Below are 24,268 nucleotides of genomic sequence, written 5' to 3' on the forward strand. Positions count from 1 at the left end.
ATATTTCTCGAATCAGCCACTTATGCGAATCTAACGTTAACATTAAGATATTATTAATAGTTTATAAAATGCTATACATATAAACAAAATAAATTATTAAACAATAATCTTAATTATTAATTTTGAATATTTGGATCACGTTCGTTTTTGTAATTTGTATAGTGATAATATTTGACAGATACTTGGGCCATAATATAAGACTATAAATGTAGAATTCCACCCTTTGCAAGATAACACTTAACAAAAAAACTTAATACTTGAATAACATTCTGATACATTTTTGTGTCTTCCCATCGGTTTCATATCTTTTAACTCAATGTTTTGCCTCCCGTCCAAACTCAGTCTTTTTTGCAGCTCAGCTGCAGCTGCGCGCAGTGGCAATTGCTACCTGCAATTAAAACCATTTGAGTATTCGAGGATTTCACGGCTAAGCAAATATTACTTACCCACGGGATCGGTCATAGTTCCGCAGTCACGAAAATCATTCCAGCAAGACTGCTTGCGGTGCTCATCGTAAGCCACCATCCGTCGATTCTTTCGCATCGCAGTCTGAAAACTGATGGATTTCTTTACGAAAGTAAAAAAATAACAATTAAATGTTGCGGATCTACTCGAAATTTTGCAAATTACATGTACCATTTTCAAGCTGCCAACCAAATTGCGGTCCAAGGGCTCATTTGCTGTTGGAACAGCTGCAGGATTTGGCGATCCATTCGCTGAATTTGACTGAAGTTCACGTTCAACCTTAGTCAGGACTGTGACTGTGCACAACTTTTCCTCAAGGTTACGCTTGTCTTCCAACAGACTCGAGATGGTGCCATCCATGCGTTCCTTCTCGGATAGGAAACTGATTTCCCTGGCTTTCTAAAATAAGAAAATAAGAAAAAAACACATTTACTTATTTTATAAGTGGCTTTGATCACAATTATTCTACCAGAGTTGATCGTAGTTTATCAACCTTCTGTTCCATCTCGAGTCTTTTTTTATTGGCCGCTTCCATGTCCATGTTTTGCTTAATCGAGTCCTCTCGCAGTGATTTAAGGGCGGTTTCATTGGTCGCCAACTGGGCTGAAAGTCGGACATTGTTTGCATTCTGCTCATTGAGAATAGCCAGCTTTTCCTTCAACTCTTTTCTGTTCTTTCTCAAATCGCTTTGCTTCGATTTCTGAATAAGAGTTTCATTAACGATCAAATGACCTACAATGACATATCCAATATTACCAAAGTTAAACGGAGCTTTTCGCAATCCTCGTTATAATCCTTGTTCAATGTGATCAACTTTTCCTCCAACTTGCGATTTTCGTCCTTTAGATTTGAAATTGTCTCCAAGAGTTCCTTCTGCGTTTGGGAATATTCATCTTTAGATTGCTGAAAAATTTTAGTTACCAATATTGTATTTAACCAGATTAAAATAACTATTACCAGATTGGATCGTAAAATCTCACACTCCTTTGTGAGATCTTGAACCTTCTTCTTCATTTCTAGATTTAAATTATTGGCCGCTTTTATGGCAGATTGGTTTTCCTTCGAGGATTCTAGCAGAGATGCAAATTCCGTTTCAAGCCGAGATTTGCTATTATCCTTCTCCCTCAGAATGGTCTGCTTTTCCTCCAATTGCAGATTATTCATTTGCAGATTGTAGATGGTCAAGTTCAAAGTTTCCCTTTCTTTCAGGAAATTATTAGTTTGAGCATCCTGACAAACGATTTCATATGAGACAAAAGTGAAGACATTAAGTAAGTTATACTTACCAGATCAGACCGTAGTTTTTCGCACTCCTTGGTCAGTTCCTCCAGGCAAAGCTCCTTGGATCGTAGCTGCTCTTCGAGATCCGTTTTTATTTGTCCTAGTTTGCCCAAATCATTTTGCAGAGAGGCATTAAGCTTTCGCTCTTTATCCACCAGGTCTTGAGCATCCTTTAGCTTACTTTTAATCACTTCATTCGTAGACTCTAGATTGTCTTTGACTTCTTGAAGAGATTTCAGTTTAAGCTGGAGCTCGTCCACTGAACCTTCAAAATCTGCGATCTCTCGTCGAAACTGACTTGCCTGGGCAGACATATTCTCCTCTACTTCTTTTAGCTGACTTTCCAAACTTAGTTGTGCCGTTCTCGCAGTTGTTGTTGCATCAAGGGCCTGCTTAAGCTCAGAGCGAAGCTGTTTAATCTCTGAATCTCGGCCAGAAATTACTTTCTGTGACGCAAGCAGTTCCGAGCGCAAGCCCTCCACTTTCTGCTGCAGGCTCGCCGCCAACTCATTTGAGTCCAAAAAAAAGCCCTTTACCTCTTCGTACTGGCCCACCAGCGCATCGTGGGCATGCAACTTAAGCTGAGCACAATGAAGCGCTTCTTTGAGATCTGCTTCCTTGGAATTGAAAGTCTCGAGCTTTTCTTCAATCTCACACCTCTCCAACTCCTTTTGACTGGTTAGGGCAATCATTTCCGCTTTGATTTCCTCAAGTTGTTTCAGGGTACTCGAGTGCTGTTTATGGACTTTCTGGATCTCAGATAGCAGTTCCGCCTTCTCCAAATCCTGAGCATGCTGATCACCATTTTTCCGCATTTCATTTACACTCTCGCTTGAGGAGGGTCCCTTAACATCTGCTGGTGTCTCTGATCTTTTCTGGTCGACAGCGCGTTGGAGTTTTTCTAGCTGCAACAGGCTTTTGTCGTACAGCTTCTCAAGATGGCGCATTTCCATTTTTACTGCCTCGAATTCCCTTTCTTGATCAGATTTTGTTTTAAGCAGCTCTGCGATTGTGTTTCGCATCGCCTCAAGCCTATAAATTCCCTTCTCCTTCTCTTCCAGCGCTTGGCTTAGTTTCTCGTTGTAAGCAGATTCCTTCTTCTTCAGAGTTTCCCTGATTGCTTCCAGCTCTGCCTTGTGTACGGCAATCAATTCATTCCTTTCCTTTTCGGCCTGGGTAACCTTATCTTGAAGCTTATCTTTAATAGCTTCCAACTCCGCCGTACACCGAGTCGTAACGCTGGCGAGCTTTTCACTGGCCTGCAACAGTTGCTCCTGCAAGGTCTTCACGCTGCTGTCATAGCGTTCCTTGGTTTCCTCCAACTCCAGGCAGTATGCTCGGAATTTGGAGCGGTTTTCATTCTCGGTCGTCTCAATTTTCACCATGTACTCCAGCTGAAGGCTGTTAATCTTATCTGTTTCTCGCTTCTCCACAAAACTTAATTCCTCTTGTGCCCTTTTTAGTGATTCTTCTAGTTGCTTGATTCGGCTTTCATATTCGAAGGAAAAAGTGGTTTGCTCCTGGAGTTGCTTCTCCTGTTTTAGAGATTCTTGAGCTGTGATGCTGCGGTACTTCAGTCTTGCACCGCTTCCCTGAAGCTGCTGATCATCTGAAGACTCCTGCGCCTGCTGATCGAGAAGATTCTGCTTTTGATTGGCGTCCTCCTCCGCATCCGCAAGCTTAAGCTCCATGGATGAGCAACGCTCGCTCATTTCTCTAACATCCATTTGCAGCTCGGATATTTTTCCGTCCTTCAACTGCATCTGCTTCAACTGGTCCTCAAGCTCTGCCTGCAGATCACACACCTGGGTTTTCAGCTCTGCAAGTGATGTCTTAAGAGAAACGACTTCCTCCGATTCCTGCTCCTCCTTTAGCCCGGTAATGGTGTCGTCGTCATCCGGAATACTATGAATACTCATCGTGGCATCGTTGTTCTGCGACTCCTCGTACAATATCTTTACCTCAGCATTTTGTTTCCTTAGAGTCTCGATTTGCTTTTCGTAGTCATCAATTATTTCGCACTTTTTAAGAAGAGCCGTCTCTAGGTCTGTTATTTGTATACGCAATTGATTAACAATCGCTTTCTCTTCCTCAATAGGATTATTTTTCTCTTCAACTTGGTGCTGCAGTTTGAAAAGGTCCTCCTCTTTCATACAGTCCTGTTCCTTATTTATTTTAACAATCTGAAATCTTTGACGCTTCAGAGAGCCTTTGAGGAGTGCAGAGTCGGATGCATCATGCTGTTTACCGTCACCCTCTAAGAACTCAGCAGGCTCCAGGCAAAGTCTTAAGCCTGGCACCTTCTGATCCTGTTCTGCTTGGTTGGAACTAAAGAGGCGCCTGCCACCGGAGTAGTCGCGGAACTCAATCTGTTGGATGGACTCCGACAGCTTGGTAAACTGGTGCAGCAGATCACTGTCCAAGTCGTTTTCCTGATCACTACACTCAGTGCACACACCCGAACTCTTCATGGACTCCAAATCGAAGCTGGTTGTTTGTTGCTTGAGCTTCTCTCGGAGGACGTCGCCCTCTTGAATACTATCCATCAATTGGTTAGATAAAGAGTCGTAATTCTTCTGGATCTCGTCAAATTCCCGCTGCAACTTAGAAAGGCGCGTCTTTAGCTCTAGATTCTGTACCTTCAACTCTTCGGGAAGGGAACCAGGATTGGAAGCTTCCAGAAGCTTGCGCTGCGCTTCCTCCACCCGCTTCTTCAGAGTTCCAATCTCTGCTTGCAACTTCGTATTTTCGTCCTGCAGCTGCTGGCACTCCGATGTGAGTCCCAGATGCTCGTACTCCACCAGCAGCTTTAAGTACTTTTGCTGTATAGAATTGTATTCAGCCTGCATGGCCTCAATGACCAGCTGCTGACTTATGCACTTTTGCTCCAGATTGTTGTACTTTTCCTGCAGCTGTCCAAAACCATCCTGAGTCGTGGATATCTGTCTGGAGAGGCGTTCGCAATCAGTGGTCTTTTGTGAAGCCTCACAGCTTGCATGGCTGAATGCAGACTGCATACTTTCCAGTTTAATACGGGTGGCAGCAATTTCCGATCGCAGCTGATCGCACTGGCAGGCGATTGACTCCATGCCCGTGGTATCCGCTACTTGCAGTAGCAGCTCCAACTCCAAGCACTTGTTGCAAATCCGCTCGCAGCTGGACTCAAGCTCGGGGCACATGGATCGCATGTGATCCTCCTTGCTGTTCCGCAACACATCTCGGGAAAGCTCCTTAAGAGACAGTTGCAGACCTTCTATGGTCGATTCCTTCTCTAAAAGGGCAGAGAGAAGTTCGACCTCCGTGTGCTTGGACTTGGCCAATTGCTCCCCGAGATTAACTGCATTGCGGTTATCCATCTCCAGGTGCTCAATTTTATCCTTTAGCCTCTTTACTTGCTCCTCGTACTTCTCGATTGTCTCCTTTGCTACCTGGTTGGATGCACTAAGAGCAGAGATCTCGATCTGAAGAGCATCACAGCTGTAATTGATAGGAAAAATGAGATACTTGAATAAATACGTAAATTGAGGAACTCCATAAATATACTTTTACTCTATTTATATTTCCAGTGCGCCTGACTCTGGCAAACTGTTTACTCTGCCTAACTAAATGGGTGCTGTCCGAGGGAATCCGTCGTTCACAAAAAAACACTAAAAATAGAAGCAGCTGGCGGCATTCAAGTTGAAGTTGCAGCAGGCGAGATGTGTGGGTTACACGAACACGGTCATAGAAACAAAAGCACACCATGGTATAAACGCTATGTACAAATATGATCTGAACACAACAAAATTGATCGTTTGTCGAAATCGTTTTCAAATGTTACAAATGGATTACTACGGGTACTAACTACCCAGCCATCGCAAACTAAACAAAACAAAAGTACAACTGCAGTGTTCTACTATTTCGACCGCATTTGTCTGTGTGGGTTGGTAGATGCGATCTTTCACCCAAGACCCTCACTCACTCTCTTGGTTTCGGTCAGCCAGTATATATGCGTTACATCACAGTCTATAACGTTGGTGGATCGGCAGTAGGGCCGACGTCATCGATGCCAACACGATCGGCGGAGGAGCGCGAGAGCGGTGGGCGGAGGAAAAGCGTGCTGGCAGTTGGGCAGCGGCAAATACAATGCGCATTGCGGAATTCCAGCGATCAAATTATCAAGAAGTCGGCCAGTTAACTGGCTTGTCGATCGGCTGACTGTCTTATCGCGCTCCCAGGGCCACAAAGCGATCGTACCTGGGGCGTCACATCGCATCCAGCCGAGTCTATTTGCAAAACTGGCTCACATCAGCCGTCGCCACTCCCGCCGCTCCCGGATTATCCCCCAGAAATCTTTCCTCTGCGTCGACGGCTCTTTGCGTTGGCGTTTGTTTTGTTTTCGATTTCTTCGCGATCGCACTCGGAGTGGAGCCAGCTTGCCCTCTTCGAAGCGACTGCTCCGAGAAAGCGAGGAGAGCGAAGACAGCCGAGCAAAAGCAGAAGAGCACGCCGCGCTCGGCTCCACCTCGTTTTTGAATCAGGTGTCAGATTAGTGCGCGCCAGAGGTGAGTTGGCATATTCAAAATGCGCGGTGTGCATTGCTGACTTGAGCGACTTCCCAGCAGAAAATAGTGTTTTCGTTTGCCGTATTTCTATATCGAAAAGTAAAACATGAAAATAATTTACTTACTTTGGAAGAGACTCGGGATACTTTTTTGGCATCTGGTTTGTTATTGAAGGGATACTGCAGGCCGCCTCTTTTTCCAACTGTTTCATATTATCCGTTTGAAATAAATCCTCTTTTTGGGGTTGATGAATGCTTTCGGTTTTGGGAGCAATCTCCCGACGTTGAGAATAAGTGGTGTTGTCGAAAAAAGTGGGTTTCCGCAGGATGGTCGACTTCGATGGGCGCGGGAGACGGGACTCCTCTGGCACAGGCAATGCGGAAACAGGTGACTCGCCTTCTGAGCCTGAGGCGGATAAATTCCAAGTACGACGCCGTTTCTGGAGGCGATGGTCGCTGAGCGAGGCGCTGGAAATGATCTTCAACATGTCGTGCTTGATGCGACGTTTCAGTTCCTGTAATACCAACTGGCTCGCATTCTTGTGCTCTTCCTTAGCAAGCTTTTCCTTCAGCATCTTAATCCCGAGATCCAGTCGCCTTATCATCGTGGTTTCAGAGTCTATCTGGATGACCTGCGGCTTGCAGCGAATCTTTTTGGCACACGTGGCGAAACTTATAGTGGATGTCGACTCCTCCACGTCCAATGGGTTAATTGTACAGATGACAGAGGTCAAAACCTTTCCACCCAGCGAAGGCTGCATGATGCGAGTGAGTTTCGAACCGCGAAATCTAATTGGCTTGCTGTCGACGTTCTCCGAGAGGCTCGTAACCAAGTTGCTAAGCATCATGAGACCGTATGCGTTGTCTGGGGCACCCGCCTGGTCCACCTCTTTTGATCCAACCAGATCCACCAGGCTCAGCACGCTCTGAACTACTTTGTCGTCATCGCTGTGGTCTGACTTTCGAGACTCAATGATCTATAGTATAAATATTGCAGATTATGTGAATGATAATAGCAGTCAGAACTTACTATCCTGAAAATGGCATGCGAACGGCTAGAGCGCTCGTTCATGTTGGTCTCTTCCACGGTGCGCTCCTTGTTTCCCATGCAGAGCAGATGCAGGAGGTCACCCTCGCTGGTTATGATGCACTCCTCGCAGTTCACGTTCACAATCCCGTTGCCGGACTCGTAGATCTTGAGGTCCTGATTATTTTTGTTCAGCAGATCATAGATTTTCTCGTTGTAAATCTCGATGTAGCCCACGCGAAGCAGAAAGTCCCGTTCCTTATCACTGGAGATCTGCTGAAAGATCTCCTTGGCGGCGAGCACCATGACACCCGGGTTCTGGCCGTCGCCCATCATGGTGTACGTCTTGCCTGCAAAACAGCCCGGTTTTAGGTATATAGCGGTGTATATATAGCACAGTACCCACCCGACGACTTCTGGCCGTAGGCAAAAATAGTTCCATTGAAGCCCTGCATGCAGGCGTGCACTATGTGCCTGGCCATCCGGTCGAACACCTCCTGGTTGCTGGCGCCCTCGTCGAACACATAGTCTGCAACACGGAATGGGATGAACATCTTGGGAACCACTCTCTAGGTAACCACTCACCGAAGACAAAGGGCTCCGCGTGGCTGTCCGCCAACTGGATGGAGCGAGCCTCCTTCACCTGCCAGAGCGAAGTGAGCCCGGGCTCGCAGGGACGCACCTTGATGCAGACCTGGATGGAGCTGGCGTTCATCGCAGACATCTTTGTGACTTGTGGGAAGCGTTTTTGACACACACAAAGGACGGACACATACAGATTCTAACGTTTAAGAAAAGCTAATTTGATCGACTTCTTTGTTTCTGTAAATAAATTCGAACAAATACCGCTTCAAAAGCGAACTAGATCCGAAAACGGAACCAGCAAATCGACAAGAGTTAGTTTAATTTAGTGGTTTTCTTTTCAACAAAATATGTAAAAACGTTAAGTCTATGGTTTATATAGTTACGCGTAACATATATATGTAAACTCACATAATATTTACAAATAAAATTGCGTCTGTGTATGCGCATGTGAACCTTTGGATAGTAATTCCCTTTGACCGGCGATGAACAGAGGGAACACTTTGGACAGGGGGAACACTGAACAAACCTTTGGGAACTGGGAACACTTTAGGGGTGTACGCGCAACTGGAGAGTCTAATAATAAGAATTCCGTGCTTGGTAATAATTCCAGTAGATATAGTATATCCTTTTTGTCTGGCATCCAGTTATGTACATTTGGGAATTGGGTTAGGCGCTTAAAATTACGAAAAAGATTTCGAGAGATTTTTATAATTTCCGGAGAATAAATAAAATTATGTAAAATAGCGTATACAATAATCTATGGTATACATTTTAAGATTTCATTTGATGTGGCTAGAATCCAGACTAAAGTAGTTCTGTAAGATATATGTTATATTTTTCCAAAATAAATTTGACCAGTAAATTAAGTTGCTTTGTACAGTAAATATTTGTTGCTGATGGAGTACAGACATACAAAAGCTGAGGTGGTTGGTTAACGCAGACAGAAATATACTGCCTGATATAACACCAGATTTTATTGAAATGATGGCAGTCGTCCCAAAAACATTAAAATAAGAATATTTTAATGGGATTGGTCGTCCACGATTCGCCATCAATAATGCAAAATAACGTATACATAGGCTACTCAAAGAAGTTATAAATTAAAATAGTAGGTAAGATTTTCACCTTTGTTTTCTGTTAGAACTAATAATTTTGAGTCATCAAATTTTGTGCTTGTCCATAGAAACCGTTATTTAACCGTAGCTGCGAATTATAAATAATTTATTAAAATTTATTTTTGTAATATATATATGTATGCTGTAGCGACCAGCATATTCTGATTATGCAGCCCTGTGTGATAAAAACATAGGTTCCTCTACTCTTCGTGCACCCCTGTTCGGAACAAGAATTTCAATCGATTTATCTATCGAACTAGTTAGCGCAACGAGCAAATATCGAAGCCGTTTCGTCCCTGATTTTGCAAAGCGGTATTTGTTCGAATTTAACGAGAAGTAAAAATGTCGATCACTATTTGTTCCCTATAAAACATTGAACTTTACGTTTGTGTATAAACTTCGTTGTGTTATCGTAAAGCATTGAAACAAGATGTCTGCAAAGAACGTAAGCTCCATCCAGGTCTGCATCAAGGTGCGTCCCTGCGAGCCCGGGCTCACTTCGCTCTGGCAGGTGAAGGAGGCTCGCTCCATCCAGTTGGCGGACAGCCACGCGGAGCCCTTTGTCTTCGGTGAGTGGTTACCTAGAGAGTGGTTCCCAAGATGTTCATCCCATTCCGTGTTGCAGACTATGTGTTCGACGAGGGCGCCAGCAACCAGGAGGTGTTCGACCGGATGGCCAGGCACATAGTGCACGCCTGCATGCAGGGCTTCAATGGAACTATTTTTGCCTACGGCCAGACGTCGTCGGGTGGGTACTGTGCTATATATACACCGCTATATACCTAAAACCGGGCTGCTTTGCAGGCAAGACGTACACCATGATGGGCGACGACCAGAACCCCGGTGTCATGGTGCTCGCCGCCAAGGAGATCTTTCAGCAGATCTCCAGTGATAAGGAGCGGGACTTTCTGCTTCGCGTGGGCTACATCGAGATTTACAACGAGAAAATCTATGATCTGCTAAACAAAAAGAATCAGGACCTCAAGATCCACGAGTCCGGCAACGGGATTGTGAACGTGAACTGCGAGGAGTGCATCATAACCAGCGAGGGTGACCTCCTGCGTCTGCTCTGCATGGGAAACAAGGAGCGCACCGTGGGAGAGACCAACATGAACGAGCGCTCTAGCCGTTCGCATGCCATTTTCAGGATAGTATGTTCTGACTGCTATTATTACTCACATAATCTGAAAAATGTATCCCACAGATCATTGAGTCCCGAAAGTCGGATCGCAGCGATGACGACGCAGTGATTCAAAGCGTGCTGAACCTGGTGGATCTGGCTGGATCAGAGCGGGCGGACCAAACGGGTGCCCGAGGAGCGCGTCTCAAGGAGGGCGGTCATATAAACAAGAGCCTACTTTTTCTCGGCAACGTTATCAAGAGTCTGTCGACAACCCCGGACAATAAATTTGTCGGCTTCCGCGATTCCAAGCTGACGCGCATCCTGCAGGCTTCCTTGGGGGGCAATGCATTTACATCCATCATTTGCACAATCAAACCATCAATCATGGAAGAGTCGCAGTCTACCCTTAATTTCGCCACGGGTGCCAAGAAGATCCGCATCAAGCCGCAGGTCAACGAGATGGTATCTGACGCCACAATGATGAAGCGGCTGGAGCGCGAAATAAAACTACTAAAGGATAAGCTGGCGGAAGAAGAGCGCAAGAACGAGAGCCAGCTAAAGGTACAGGATCTGGAGCGGCGAATAAAGCGCGACATGCACAAGATAATCTCTAGCCAATCGCTGAGCGACAATTGCCAGCAAAAGCGACGCCGTACTTGGTGTCCCACTGCATCGGGCTCGCATTCAGAGACAGCGGAGTCCAGCACCATTGACGATCGACTTGTCAAATTTTCAAAGGCGTCTCACCTTCCAAAACCAGTGTTTTTTCCCACTTCAAATGCTGGCAAACGATGGGACAACGTTCCTAAGACCATCAACATTTTGGGATCCCTGAATATCGGTACCGAGAGCGACTCCATTAGTGAGGAATTTCTCCCGGCAGAGTGCATTGACTTTGGATCGCCTCGCCCAGGTGTTCACAGACCGATGTTGATCACCAAGCAACTGCCAGACCTGACCCTCACTCCCATGGGCCCCTTAACGTAAGTACTTCTCTAAGTTTTCAATTATTCTCCATAACACTCATCACACATCAACCGCATCCATATACGACCCGATCCCTGCACTTATTTGCTTGTACAGCGGGGAAAAAATCAAGAACGAGATCCAGGACCTGCAAATGTTCACCAGCTTAGAGAAGCACTTTGAGGTTGAGTGCGACGAGGTGCTGGGTTTAAGAGAAAAGCTGGTCGAGGTTACAGCTCAGCGGGATCATTTAGAGCAAGATTCATTAGCCGAAAAGGAGCGGTGAGTTAATGAGGTGTTCTCTGTCAAGGAGGCTGTCGTCCAAAACAACGTGTCAACCTCGTAAAAACCGATGTAAACATAACTCGACTTCGGTGCTTTAGCTACTCACCCCAAAATCTAACATCTATTCATACGCAATATTGTTTTAAACACAAACTTTAAAAAACACATTTAGTTAAGTTTTTTAATAGAACTAGAACTCCGCACAAAATCCTGTCTGTTTTATTTTTTGTAACTAAAGTTGAAGTATTTAACAAATTGTTTACTTCTTGTGTATCTTATAGTAATGGTGCTCTTCAAAACGAGGTAACCAGCCTTACAGCGACCAATGAGGCTGCGAATTCGAAGATTAGCGCATTGGAAGAACAACTGAGTACTCTGAAACAGACTGTGGCCAGATTGGAAGTGGAGAATCAGGAGGCCGTGGGCCTCGAGTTTGAGTTCGAGGCTCACAAGAAATCATCGAAACTTCGCGTTAATGACTTGCTCTCTGCCCTTTCAGAAAAGGATTTGACCATAGAGAGCCTTCAAAAGTCCCTCGATAATTTATCCCGCGATGTGTTACGCAACAGCAAGGAGGACCACATGCTTTCCATTGCCATAGAGCCGGAAGACAGCGCCGGCGAGAGTTCGTGCAAAAAGTGTGAGCAACTGGAGAAGCTGATTGCAGATTTAGAGTCCAAGAACAATGCCTGCGAGTGTGATCTGCTCCGGTCTGAGATAGTCTCTGTTCGCGACAAGTTAGAGAGCATTGAATCGGCCTTCAACCTGGCAAGTTCCGAAGTTACCCAAAAGACGAATGATTGCGAGCGACTTTCGAAAGAGTTATCGGCGGCCCAGGATGACGTTCGACAACTACAGGAAAGGTACGGCACTCTGGAGCAACAGTGGCAGGGTCAACTAGTGGGCATGAAAGTGCTGCAGGACAACCACGAGATCGTTCAGAAGAAGTACCAGGAGCTGCAGGAGGAATATGAGCAGTTAGAACGCAGGGAAAGTGTCTCTAACACTGAGTTCCAACGGCTTCACAGTGACAACACCAAGTTGCAAGCCGAGATCAAAAACCTCGAAGAACGAGTGGAGGAGGCCCAAAACATGCTTAAGGAAGTCCAAGCCTCCGAATCACCTGTGGAAAAGCTTCAAATACAAAATCAAGAACTAAAAACGAAAATTGCTGAGCTGGAGACTAACTTTAAGGAGGTGCAGCGGGAAAACGACTGCCTTTCCAACCAACTGATGGAGAGTGTCCAGGAGAACGATGCCCTGCGAGAGGAGCTACGACCCACGGGGAGGAGTTCCGGTATAAGCACCGAGTTTGGCAAACAGGAGCAGGACATCAACCTTGATAGCAACCTTCTACACCAGTTTGTCCAGCTATCTGAGTCCATCCAACAGATAGAGCTTCAGCATCACTCCGGCATCTGTCGCCTCTTTATAGCCAACCAAATGGAACAGGGTCAGAGCGAGCCACAACTTAAGCTTTGCCTCGAGTCTGCTGAGTACATAGAGGAAGACACTCTTCACTCAGATGCAACTGAATCTATTTGTCTTAAAGGAGTTCTCAAGCGACACAGGTTCCAGATAAAGCGACTTAGCCAGGAACATGTACAGATGGGACTGGGACAGGAAAAGGGACTGCTTGATATTATTTCGCAGCTGGAACAGGTAATCGTAGAGAAGAGTGCCCTTTTGGAATCCACAGAGGCAACGATAAACGAAATGCGAGAGCAGATGACTAACCTAGAGTCTGCTCTCCTGGAAAAGAGCGTTATAGTGAACAAGGTGGAGGACTACCAGCGGCAGATCGAGTCCCTGGAAAAACAAAATGCGGAGATGACGATTGTGTACGAAGAGCTCCAGGATAGAGTAACAAGAGAGAGCTCGATGAGCGAGAGTCTGCTTCGAGTTCTGCCTGACGAGGATACCCTTCCGCGCCGCCCCACAACTCCCAGTAAAGGAGATCAGGAGGTGGCCACGCTAAAGACTTCCATAACAGAATTACAGTCACAGGTATTTGATCTGCAGGCCGAACTTGAAAACCAGTCAAAACAGATCCAGTTGAAAGACGGTAACTTAGCGGGACTACAGAAAGATTTTGAGGAAATGAGTGAGCGGTGCTTATCGATGGAGGTAAGACTGGCCGAGTTGGAAGAGGATGCTAAGCAAAAACAGGAACTGCTGGATCGCCAGGCGCAGAAGCTGTCCGATGACCTACGCCTCATCGATCAGCTTCAAGAGAAAAATGCGCAGCTCGTTGAACAATGTCGTGGAGCGACGGAATCTCTCAACCTCGCGGATGCAAAGCAGGATCAGATGCTACTTTCCTCCCAATATGATAGCCAAATCGAGGAACTTAACCAATTGCTAAAGGCAGCCAAAGAAGAACTACTCGATGTACGGCGGGTAAAAGATAATGAAATAAGTGCTCTGCGAACGGAGTTTTTGCTGAAGATCGAAACGATCGAGCAAGAGAATCAAGGCAAGTTGTGCGATGAGTTGCAGGAGACTAAGGATCGTTATGAGAGCCATGTGGACGCCTTAAAGGAGCACCTATTGCAGGCAGGGGAGGAACTCTCCAGTGTTACGGCTCGCTGTCAGGCGGAGTTGGAAGGGCTTAAATCTGCTCTTCAAGAAAACATTTCGCAGGCTGAGGAGGAAAGAAACAACTTGACTGCCAAGCACCAGGCAGAAATGGAGGCAATCAGAGAAACGCTTACAAATAAGATAGCTGAGGCTAAATCACAACAATCCGAAATGGAAGATGCCTTCCAAGCGGAAATTACCGAGGTGAGAGCCATGCTAAAGGAGCAATTGACCCAAACGGAAGAGGAGCGCGATACGGCATCTTCGAAGCTTGAGGAGGCGCAAAAGACGCTGGAGCAGATGGCTAGTGACAGACGTGAGATGTCAGATACAATTACTGAGTTGGAGAAAACCAAAGCTGAGCAAGACTTGGCATTCAATAACTTAAAACTAGCCAACGCCGAATTAGAGGAGCGGTGCAGTAAGACCCAGGAGCAGCTGGAAATGCAATCGCTTACTCAAGACCAAAACAGTTTGGAAATACAGGCACATATTAAAGAGCTGGATTCGATTGTGGCCTCTTCGAAGAAAAGGATCGCTGAGCTCCAGGAAAAGTGTGACCAGCAGGTTCTGGACCTGGATAAACTCAGGCTGGAGAAAGTGGCCCTGGAATCAGAGATTCAAAAGACTAAGGTAGAGCATTCTAGCACCCTGGATAAGCTTCAGGAAGTCCAAGCTGAAATTATAGCCCTAAGGAATCGGAATGAGATGGAAAAGAGCGATTTCACAACTAAGTCCGATATATTTACTTCCAAAATAACCGATCTCGAAGAAGCCCTGAAGGAAGCACAACAGAAAGTTCTTCTTTATGACGATTTGGTATCGCAGCACGAACACCTAACAGTCTGCATTGCCGACGCAAATAAACTGTCATCAAACTTGCAAAAGAAAGTGGAGAGCCTGCAATCGGAATTGAGTGATTGCCAAAAGGAAATCTCGAGACGAGATGTGGAAATCGAAGAGCTGCGCGCAGAACTGCAGAACGCCATGGATGCAAAGACAACTGCTAGTATGGAACAATTAACTCTGGTAGCGCAGCTCAAAGAAGTCGAGGAGCAGATGGCAACTCAGGCAGAGAAGTTTACACGGCACGCGGCTGATCTAAAAGGATCGATGGGCGAGCTCCAATTGAAGCTCAATTCTCTGCAAGGAACTAAAGATAGCCTTGAGTCTGGAAATGCAGAGCTCAAAGTACAGCTTAGAAATTCTGAAAATCTGCGGGACATGTGGAAAGAGGGGGAAAAGGTGTGTGCCTCCCTGAAAGAAAAATTAAGCAAAGTGGAAGAAGCAAAATCTTACCTCGAACAGCAGTTGCAAGCCAGTAAATCTGAGGTGGAGCTGAGCCACAACAGAATTGGAGAACTCACCAAGGAGTGCGAAAAACTGCGCTGTGATCTGGTAAGAATATTTCTTAGCCTCCCTACAATTATATGAAAATGATATTTAAATACATAAATTACTTCATATTCCAGAGGGAAAAAGACAGCACAGACCTCGATCTACAAGAAACTAAACTGCAGTTGGAGAAAAAGCTGACCATTCTTAGGGAGAAAGATGAAGACTATGCTCGCCTTAATGCTCAATTGTCATCCAGCAAGGCAGAATGTGCAACTCTGCAAGAAGACCTTTCGAAGCTCCACTTGGGCGTAGATGAGGGCAATATTAAAAACCGTGAATTGGTACAGAAGCTTGACGAACTGACAAGGGAGTGCGAAAAGCTACGACTTGATATGGTAATAGTGAAGCTACCATGGTTGTTCACAGAAAATTATTATTTGATTTCTTCTAGCAATTGAAAGAGACCACTTTCCAAAAGGAGAAGGAGAACTTAAACAGTAACGTCTTTAATCTCAACGAGCAAAAGCGGAAGCTGGAGGAAAAGCTGAGAATGCCTAACGATAATGGGAGTAAGCTTCAAGAACTCATAAAAGAGTGCGAGCAGCTCCGGTCAACTCTGGTAAGTTCGATATCCTGTTGCTAAGCTTTATAAATTAGTTTATAAAATTATTTTTTAGAAATCCAAGGAATCCAGTTTTCAGTCAGAGAAGGAACGTATGGACTTTACCATCCTAAGTCTTTTAGAAGACAAACGCAACCTCGAGGAAAAGTTGTGCTCGGTCAACGATATTGCGGCTAAGCTTGAGGCGGAACTAGGCAATTTACAAGCACCTAAAGTCAGTTCAAATAACGCTTCCATCGAGTCGATTGCCTCAAACGGTTCGCTAGGTGCTCCCGCGGCGAGAAAAAGTCTAGATCGGAACGCAGAGCCAAGGGTAAATAGCAAATAAGCATATAGCCTCTGGCCATAGTACTTCACTAAATGTATTGTCGTTTTGTAGAAATCGCTAACCTCTGAATCCGAAATACGGAAGAATCGACGCATCAGCGTCCACGATGAGCGTCGGCAGTCTTACTGGAACGACGTTCGGGAATTTGGCACCATGACAGATCCCGTTGGTAAGAGATGTTTGCAAAGTATTTCCTCTAGATTTCCCACTCAATGAACCGAATTTCAGACAACAATTGCAACTGTGTGGAGCTGAATTGCAAGCTTCAGGATTGCCAGCGCGAGCTCTTCATTCGCGACAGCCAATTGACAGCATTGGGCATGGAGCTGAAGCATCATCCGCTGAAGGACGAGAACGCGCAACTGAAGAAAAGAGTTCTGGAGGAGCAGGACAAGGCACGCTTTGAGCAGAAACGGCTTAAGATGAAGCTTCAAGATCTAAACGCAAAGATTAATGACTTGACCGCTGCTGCCGCATTGTCCAAAGAACCAGGATCTAACAAAACAGCACAGGTTGCGAAGTCTGCTACCGTACCGGCCCAAACTCAGACGGAATCCGATCTCGAAGAAATCCTTGAGAAAACGAACATAAAGTATCAGGATGCTGTTCGCTTGTTGCGCTCCCGTTACAATCTCATCAAGGATCTGGAGGAGAAGCTGAGGCAAAACGAAAACAACGACACATCGAATATAACCTCACTCTCAGCTGGACAAACAAGCGCATTGAAGGTTGTAATTTGCATCAATACTTAAGTACTTCTTGTATAAAATATTGTTTTTACAGGCACAGTGTGAGTCCCAAAAAAAGGAAATTTTGGCAATCAAAAATAAGTACGAATCGGCAAAACGAATTTTGGCGATGCGAAAAGACGAGTTGGATGTCTTGCGGAATAAGATCGCAAAATATGAAACAGCTACATCAGCTAAATAAGTCACTAGGTAGTATATTTATATTTATAAGTGTAAATATGTGTATGGGTTTGGTTTAAGTTAATTTTGTGTGTCATCCGCCTACATTCAATGTGTTATACTTAAAAATCTCTTTTTGTTAAGTCAGTATTTTAATTAAAGTTGATTAATTATTACCAAACGAAAAAGAATCCGCATATTTTGAGTAATACACATATTGTCTTCATAACGCGGCTTTATTGTAATGTCAATAAATATTTATATAACTTTCTAAGCACATGGATGTCTACTTATATTGCTTATATAACGACTTTAACTAATATATTTTAATCTACCGTCTTAACCGAATCGCATTAGCCATAAATGCATTTCAAGCCTAAAAATGCAATCTATTGCACTCCCCTTGCCCCAAAATCTGGGCGAGAGTGAGAGGAGTGTCTAGAACCAAATAAAAATCTACACCGGGTAAATCAAAACTAAAGATACTCTCGTGTTCTTATTGTGTTTTTTTTTATTTATCTCTCGCTATGCTGTTAAGTAGATTTTTAAAACACGCATGCCAGTGAAATAAGTTACATATTGGAGAGTGCGGTTAAGGACTTACAAATAAATATCCAAGTAAAATACATTTAAATTAATTGAGGTAGAAGATTACTAAATTAACACATATGTTGGTCATAAGGCAAGTTGTAGCGACTCTTGTAGAGTCTGTGCTCATCTCCGATTGAAGCTAACCATTAACCTAGGATAACTGAGGCATATTCGAACTAAATACATACAGGAAACAGGTAGTTACATCTATCTATGTCTTGCTTGCAGTGCTGCCACATAAACTAACTAGCCTAATTTAAGTATAAGTATAAGTATGATTCGCACGGGATATCATTAGGGGGTTCGCCCTCGAGTGCTAACGACCGAATGCTGAGTATGCTGAGGTATTCAATTCTCTGACAAATAAGTACAGGCATTCATATGTTTGTATATTTAAGTGTAAATACGTATACCGAGCGTGCACTGTATACCGCATGTAAGTTGTATAAACATTCAATTTCTTGTTTGCTGATCCCCTTAGGATCCTAAGTCTAGGAGCAGGTTTCTGCTGCTGAAAATTGGCAAGTCTCCAGGAAACTGGAGATGGAGTGCGCGACCAGTCACAACTCTTGGAAGTCTGAGGTTCATTTCGGGGATTCAGCTCTTTCGCTGGCTGAGGTAGTTCGGTTGAGTTGTTCGGATTTGTCCGCAAGTGTTCCTGAGATATGGTAAGCACTGGTATAGACTGGCTAGTCTTGGAACTGGAAGGCTGTGGCATGCATGGCACATCTGAATTATCTGCTGAGTTAGCTGGCGTCTGGTACAATACTAATACGACGGATCGTTTGGGGGCTGCTGTTGGCCTAACATGAATATTATTATGTATTTACAGGCATCTCTTTCAATGTGAAATCTAACTTAGCACTAGTACTACTGGACTACCATTAAGTTTTCTTTTTCATGCAGGATGGGTTGTCTGGGGCTTTTCACTTCTTCTTCTCATCGGCTTGTATACACAGCAGGTACTTGTGTATATAAATTATAAATATACATGTGTATAGGGATATATCTATATATATATATATATATATATATGTCTGTATATCTGTGTAGTTATGTAGTTTAATAAGCACAACATAGAATTCTACTAGGCCAGCTCTGGCAGCGGCACAAATATGATTTTAGTCCTAGGTTTCACTATCGTATTGTATCGTATCGTACACATAAACTGGTATACATGAGGATAAGGCTACTCGTTACATATGTTCCATGGGTAATCGGTATACAACTGTTAATGTTCATGTTCATGTTCATATTGGTGGTTCCCTCGCTGGAGCCTCGTGCTCCTCTTATGTGTTGTGCACTCCCTCGTCCTCCGAGTAGTTCTCCTCGGCGTCGGAGTTGGCCACCTCATGGTTGCTGCCCGACTGATTGTTGTCCAGGCCCAGATCCATCGGCTCCGATCCCTCCCGCCGCATGTCGCCATCGTTTTCCGCCATTTCATCGTGACCCATCATCCTGCCGCCCGAGTTGAGAGCCAGTGGTCGGTTCGGCGAAAGGCTGCCCGCTGCCTGTTCGTGCCGCAGTATCGGCTCAATGGTCAGTCCGGGTCCGCTCTGTCCAAAGGCGGGATTCCCGGCGGCCAGCTTGCTCAGATCGAACTGTCCGGGAAGCAGGCCCGGCGGCAGGTTGTCCAGACTGTGACCCATCGCGTTCAGCTGGGCCATCTTGGCGCGCAGTGCTGCGGCAGCGGCCTGCTCCTGGGACATGCCCATGCCTAATGTCGAGGAAGAGGACAGGAATTACTTACGGCATACTTAAAAGTGCATTGCCGAACTCACCGAATGTGTTCTCCGTTATGAACTGCAGATAGGTGTCCAGCAGGGATTGGCCAGGCGCATTGCTGTTTGGCATCTGGACGCCCAAGTCCTTGGGTTGACCAAGAGCGGCTGCAGTGGCCGCCGCAGCAGCCGCCTCATTTCGCATCCTGGCGTGCCCGAAGTTGCTCAACAGACTCTCGTGGTAGCGGCTCAGATCGCTGCTGCTTCCGCCCATTCCATACAAGCCGTTGCCCGTGGTCAGGTCCTCGGGATCGTCGTCGGAGTCCTCGGCATCGTCCATAGGTCCACCGCTGGCGTTGCTAAGATCCAATTTGTTCTGGCTACTACCACTTCCGCCGCCACCTCCTCCGCCGCTGCTGCCACTTCCGCCGGTGGGCGAGGCCCTGGCCCTCAGCTCCGCGGGAGAGATCTTGACGCCCGCCTTGGCCAGGAGGCGCGAGGCCAGCTCCGGATCGAAGGCGCTGGGCATGGGCAGGACGGGCAGGTCCTTGGTGGAGATGCCGCGATGCTGGCGCGACATGTGCGAGTGCAAGGAGTTGCGGGACTTGGCCACCGTGCCGCAGAGCACACATCGATAGCCGGGGCACACGGTGTGCTTGTCCTCCAGATGGGTGCGCAGTGTGTGGGCGGAGCGGTAGATCTTTCCGCACTTGGGGCAGGGACGCGGATCTGTGGCTCGGACACGCATTTCCAGGGAGCGTCGTGAAACTGTAAGATACATTAAAGCACAGATTAGTCTTGGGTTCGTCCACTCATCGTTCCGCTTATGGAGAGACCAATGAAAAGCCAGCTAGTCTTCGTTTGCTCTTTATTGTTCACCAAAATAGATTTGCCACCTCCAAATACATTCCTTCAGGCAACGCAGATACAAGATACTCGTACTAGATACATTTGTTTTCGCCCCTCAGACAATTTCGCAAACTAAAATGGCATACAAACGGTTGTACAATCGCTGTACTTATGGCTGCTTGTTTTCTCTTTGGGCTTTATAAACTACAATTGTAAAATTGTCCGCTCGAAATAGAATTTGTATTTAGTCAGCATCGGGATGCCATCATTTAGCCAGTTTTGTCTGGAGCTTTTAGTGAGTTTTTGATTAACATTATAGGAACCTTTTTACGTATGTCTGCTCTTGGAGTGTTTTGCCGCCAATTGATTCGAATTACAGTTTAGTGAACCTAGGGTAATCAACAGAATTTCTCCTCGAATTTTGAACTTTCTCTAATACAAATCGTTTTCAGTTTTCAGTGTTTTTATTTTTATTTTTATGTTAGTTCGTATCTCATTTTAATGCTCAACTTTGGTTTACTTGTTTTTAGTTTTCAGTTTTCAGTTTTTCGTTTTACTTTTTTGGCTAAAAATATATTACGCAGGCACATTCTATTTTGTTTCAGTATCAATATTCATAATATCTACTTTATATACTTCTATATATCATGTTTCTTTGTTTGCTTGTTTTTAGCTCTTTATCTACATAGTTATCTCACCCTCTATGGCTTAATCGTACGTATTTCGCTTATGGAACTCTATGAATTAATGTTACTATTGTTGTGGTGTGTAGTTCTTCGGTTTCGTTAGCTTTTGGTTTAATACTGCACATGCCTAACTGGAGCGTTTGGAGCGTTTCTGGAGCGGAACCTACAGATTATCTCCAGCAGCTGGTGTAAAGGAATTCAGAGTTCGAGATTTACTTCTGCCTTAGGTAAACGGATTAGAGCTGTAGGTGTCTGCCTTGTAGTATATGTACTTTATCGCATATAGGAACGTAATAATTGTTGTAAGTTTCCCAGCCCAAAGCGTTCATCCATCGCCGCCAGTCACGAATCTCCTCTGCAATCGTATTCTTCTTCGTTGGAAATATGAACCTCTAAATTTTAACTCATATATGGATGTGCTACGCAAAAATAATGAATAAAACAATGAATGAATCATACTGAATCCTTTGGTGAGCAATCCTTAAAGGAGACCCGGAGAACTGTTTGGTAACGCGACTGAAACCTGTTAGGGACCAAAATGAATGCTTCGAAATACTAATTGACCACTTGGAGGAGTTTCAGTGAATGGCTGGCAGGAGGCGCACAGTAGTTGGCTTTCGGGCAAGGATCTCTCGTGCGCTTACAGTTACTGTTAGTTATAGTGGACTCCGACTGGGTCTTGGACTACTTTTGGCTATCTACGATAGATGCGAGTGTCTCGAGACTGGGTGATTTCTCGTGGATTGCGAGTTAGATTCGATTTATTGTCGCCATTGACTGACTGAGAAGCAGCAACCTAGAAAGCTTTTAGCGCGACTACGCGGAGTAACATTAGCCCACGGCCTCGCAGTTTCATTTGAAGTCCGGACCGCCGGCGAAGGGGCCGCCCGACGACCGCATGGCCTTCATCTTGGCCCACTGCAACGTGTGCTTGATCCGCATGTGATTCCGCACGGAGTTGGGATGCGCGAACCGGCGGCCGCACTCGATCACCGGACAGACGGGACTGTCGCGCGGATAGTGTCGGTCCAGGTGCTGCCGGAACACCCGCTGCTCCAGTGGCGTCTCGCACAGCGGGCAGGGCAGCATGTAGTTGCTGTTTCCGGCCGCCGCTCCGCTGCCACTTCCCACGGCCACGGGTGCAGCACTTCCTGGTCCCGGTCCCGGTCCCGGTCCGGGTCCGGGTGCCACCACCTGACCAGGTCCACTGGCATTGTGCCCCGGACTGGCCGATGCAGCTGTCGCATTCGCAGCCGCCGCGGCAATGGTGCTTTGGAAGAGTTCCGGAAAATCTCGTGACCTGCTCAGAGCTATTGTCCTGGCCATGAACAGATTTGCCGTCAGTTGCTGCTGGTGCGACTGCTGCAGCTCGTCCAGATACTGTTGCTGCTGTTGCTGATGCTGCTGCTGTTGCTGCTGCTGCTGGTGCTGCTGCTGGTGCTGCTCCTGCTTCATGAGCAGCGTTTGGTAGAGCGTGGATTCGCTATCCTGGCGCGTCCGCTTCATGGTCAAGGATATGGCCGAGGAGGCGGACGAGGAGCGATCGTCCTCATCCTCGTTGCTGTTGTGCTGCTGTTGCTGCTGCTGCGCATTCTGCTGCTGGTTGCCGCTGCCGCAGTCCATGTCCTGATCCTCTTCGCTGTCGTTCCAGGATCGAGCCGACGGCGTGGGCGAGGAGTTGGCCGAGCGGTTCCTTTTCGTATTGTTGTTATTGTTATTGAGGCGATGGTGGTGATGATGGTGCTGGTGGCGATGGTGCGGCTGGTGGTGGTGGTGTGGCTGGTGATGGCTGCGCCGCTGGTCAAACAGTTGACGCTGCTGCTGCTCCTGCTGCTGCATCAGCTTGGCCAACTTACTGGCCGCAGGACGACGGTCGGCGGCATGGGCCTCGTGCGGCCGCTGCTGCTGCACTGCATCCTCTTCCGCTTCCGGCTCCAACACCTCCTGCTTGATGCCGCTCTTGGCGTTCAGGAATGTGCCTGCGATCCAAACGTTCGAGTTCGAGTGGCAATTGTGGGGAGGAGAGTGGGAAGTCAATGGGAAATCGAAAATCAGAGGCTAGATAAAGGTTGCTATTGGTTTCATTAGCCAGCTTCAATTTTGATGTTCAATTGTGGAACGTGTGTGTGTTTTTGGGGTCAATTTTGAGTTCCATTATCAGCAGCCGCAGCAACAACAACAGCAGAATTGAATTAACCGCGACTGGTCTGCTGTACTTGGAAATTTATAATCATTTTCGGGTTTGCCAATTAGAGCCAATTTCTGGGTGTTTTGATTTTTTTTTTTTGCTTTTCGGGAACACATTCAGTTCTAGAGTTTGGGATATTGCTTCAACTACCGCCTCAATCGGCAGTACACACACACACACGGTTTAAGCCAATATTTTGAAGGCAATTCTTTGTTTAGCCAATTGCGTCAGTTCAAATATATCGAGTAATATAAGGTATTTAGGTGTATACATATGTACGATTACACATTCATATTTTGTTTTTGGCAGGCAGGCAGGCAATGAGTATTTAAATTATATTACGAAAAGTGCAAACAATCTAAGCAACTAAAAACTGATATACTTGTACATTATTTACACAATGGGTCCAGGGGTTGCAGCGAAACTCACAAATGCAGGGCTGATCCTAGCTAGACAATAGACAATAGCCCATCGCCTGCACGACTTTTTTGTTTAATCAGAACATATTTGATTGCAATTTAAATGATGTGTTGGGTTTCCGCTCTAAGACTGTGCAAAACGCACAGAACCGGGCGGGTATGACCCTAGGGCCTGGGGTGGATCATGGAGATGGGGTGGAGCAGCGTATCGCGTGCCATGGAACCATTGCCGGCGTGGACGGCGCACAACTCTATATGCGAACTGCGATTGTGCATGTACGTATGTAGACCAAGTCCATGTGGCGTGCTGGAACACACCTGGTCCCGACCCCTTGCTCCCATTTGCAGCGCCATTTCCATTTCCATTTCCACCTCCACCTCCACTTTCAGTTCGGTTTCGTTTCAATATTCGATAATAATAAATATTGAAAAATAAAACGCAATTTAATGTCTACAAAATTGGCAAGGCCCATGCCAGAAGGGCCATCGAATCGGAATATTGAGTCATTTTCGGGATGGCCAGCGGCTCTGCAGAAGTGGGTGTGCAGGTCATGACGCAAGGCGACCCCAAAACAAAAAACCTGAAATCAAATTAAACAATTTAGCTCTGCCTTTGTGCGTGACAACTCAAGGGAGAAGGCAAACAGT

General features: G+C 45.9%; 3 protein-coding genes across 8 annotated transcripts in view; 1 reads left to right on the forward strand and 2 right to left on the reverse strand.

Annotated features, from left to right (window-relative positions):
* Nucleotides 1–109: 109 nt before the first annotated feature.
* Nucleotides 110–8,508, reverse strand: LOC6541801 (kinesin-like protein KIN-7I). 2 transcript variants are annotated; one of them, XM_026978205.1, is made up of 12 exons: nucleotides 8,310–8,508; nucleotides 7,902–8,177; nucleotides 7,723–7,845; nucleotides 7,320–7,666; nucleotides 6,416–7,266; nucleotides 1,752–5,223; nucleotides 1,423–1,695; nucleotides 1,222–1,368; nucleotides 935–1,165; nucleotides 637–864; nucleotides 447–567; nucleotides 110–388 (listed from the first exon to the last, which is right to left on the reverse strand). In XM_026978205.1, exons 2-12 carry the CDS (start codon nucleotides 8,038–8,040, stop codon nucleotides 339–341), a joined length of 5,982 nt encoding a protein of 1,993 aa, XP_026834006.1. In that variant the 5' UTR covers nucleotides 8,041–8,177; nucleotides 8,310–8,508; the 3' UTR covers nucleotides 110–338. The 2 variants fall into 2 exon arrangements, with proteins under 2 accessions (XP_026834006.1, XP_026834007.1); XM_026978206.1 differs by lacking the exons at nucleotides 6,416–7,266; nucleotides 7,320–7,666; nucleotides 7,723–7,845; nucleotides 7,902–8,177; nucleotides 8,310–8,508 and adding an exon at nucleotides 5,290–6,208 and having other exon boundaries at nucleotides 111–388.
* Nucleotides 8,509–9,258: 750 nt separating this feature from the next.
* LOC6541276 (kinesin-like protein KIN-7O) lies at nucleotides 9,259–17,443 on the forward strand. Of its 2 annotated transcripts, XM_026979072.1 has the most exons (12): nucleotides 9,259–9,585; nucleotides 9,642–9,764; nucleotides 9,821–10,167; nucleotides 10,221–11,122; nucleotides 11,223–11,387; nucleotides 11,672–15,368; nucleotides 15,443–15,703; nucleotides 15,760–15,927; nucleotides 15,986–16,243; nucleotides 16,310–16,427; nucleotides 16,487–16,986; nucleotides 17,042–17,443. In XM_026979072.1, the coding sequence occupies exons 1-12, from the start codon at nucleotides 9,447–9,449 to the stop codon at nucleotides 17,186–17,188; spliced, it is 6,825 nt and encodes a 2,274-aa protein (XP_026834873.1). In that variant the 5' UTR covers nucleotides 9,259–9,446; the 3' UTR covers nucleotides 17,189–17,443. The 2 variants fall into 2 exon arrangements, with proteins under 2 accessions (XP_026834873.1, XP_026834874.1); XM_026979073.1 differs by lacking the exon at nucleotides 11,223–11,387.
* Nucleotides 17,444–17,654: 211 nt separating this feature from the next.
* Nucleotides 17,655–24,268, reverse strand: part of LOC6541196 (protein abrupt) — a 46,570-nt gene continuing 39,956 nt past the window's right edge. For all 4 annotated transcript variants that reach the window (XM_015159428.2, XM_015159427.2, XM_026979075.1 and 1 more), the window contains 2 exons: nucleotides 19,539–20,246; nucleotides 17,655–19,474 (listed from right to left, as the gene is read on the reverse strand). In XM_015159428.2, coding sequence (XP_015014914.1) covers nucleotides 19,047–19,474; nucleotides 19,539–20,246 — 1,136 coding nt within the window. In that variant the 3' untranslated portion in view covers nucleotides 17,655–19,046. The remainder of the gene's footprint in view (nucleotides 19,475–19,538; nucleotides 20,247–24,268) is intronic.

This window comes from Drosophila erecta, unplaced genomic scaffold (genome assembly GCF_003286155.1).
Source record: "Drosophila erecta strain 14021-0224.00,06,07 unplaced genomic scaffold, DereRS2 tig00000055-arrow-pilon, whole genome shotgun sequence".
NCBI classification, from domain to species: Eukaryota; Metazoa; Arthropoda; class Insecta; order Diptera; family Drosophilidae; genus Drosophila; species Drosophila erecta.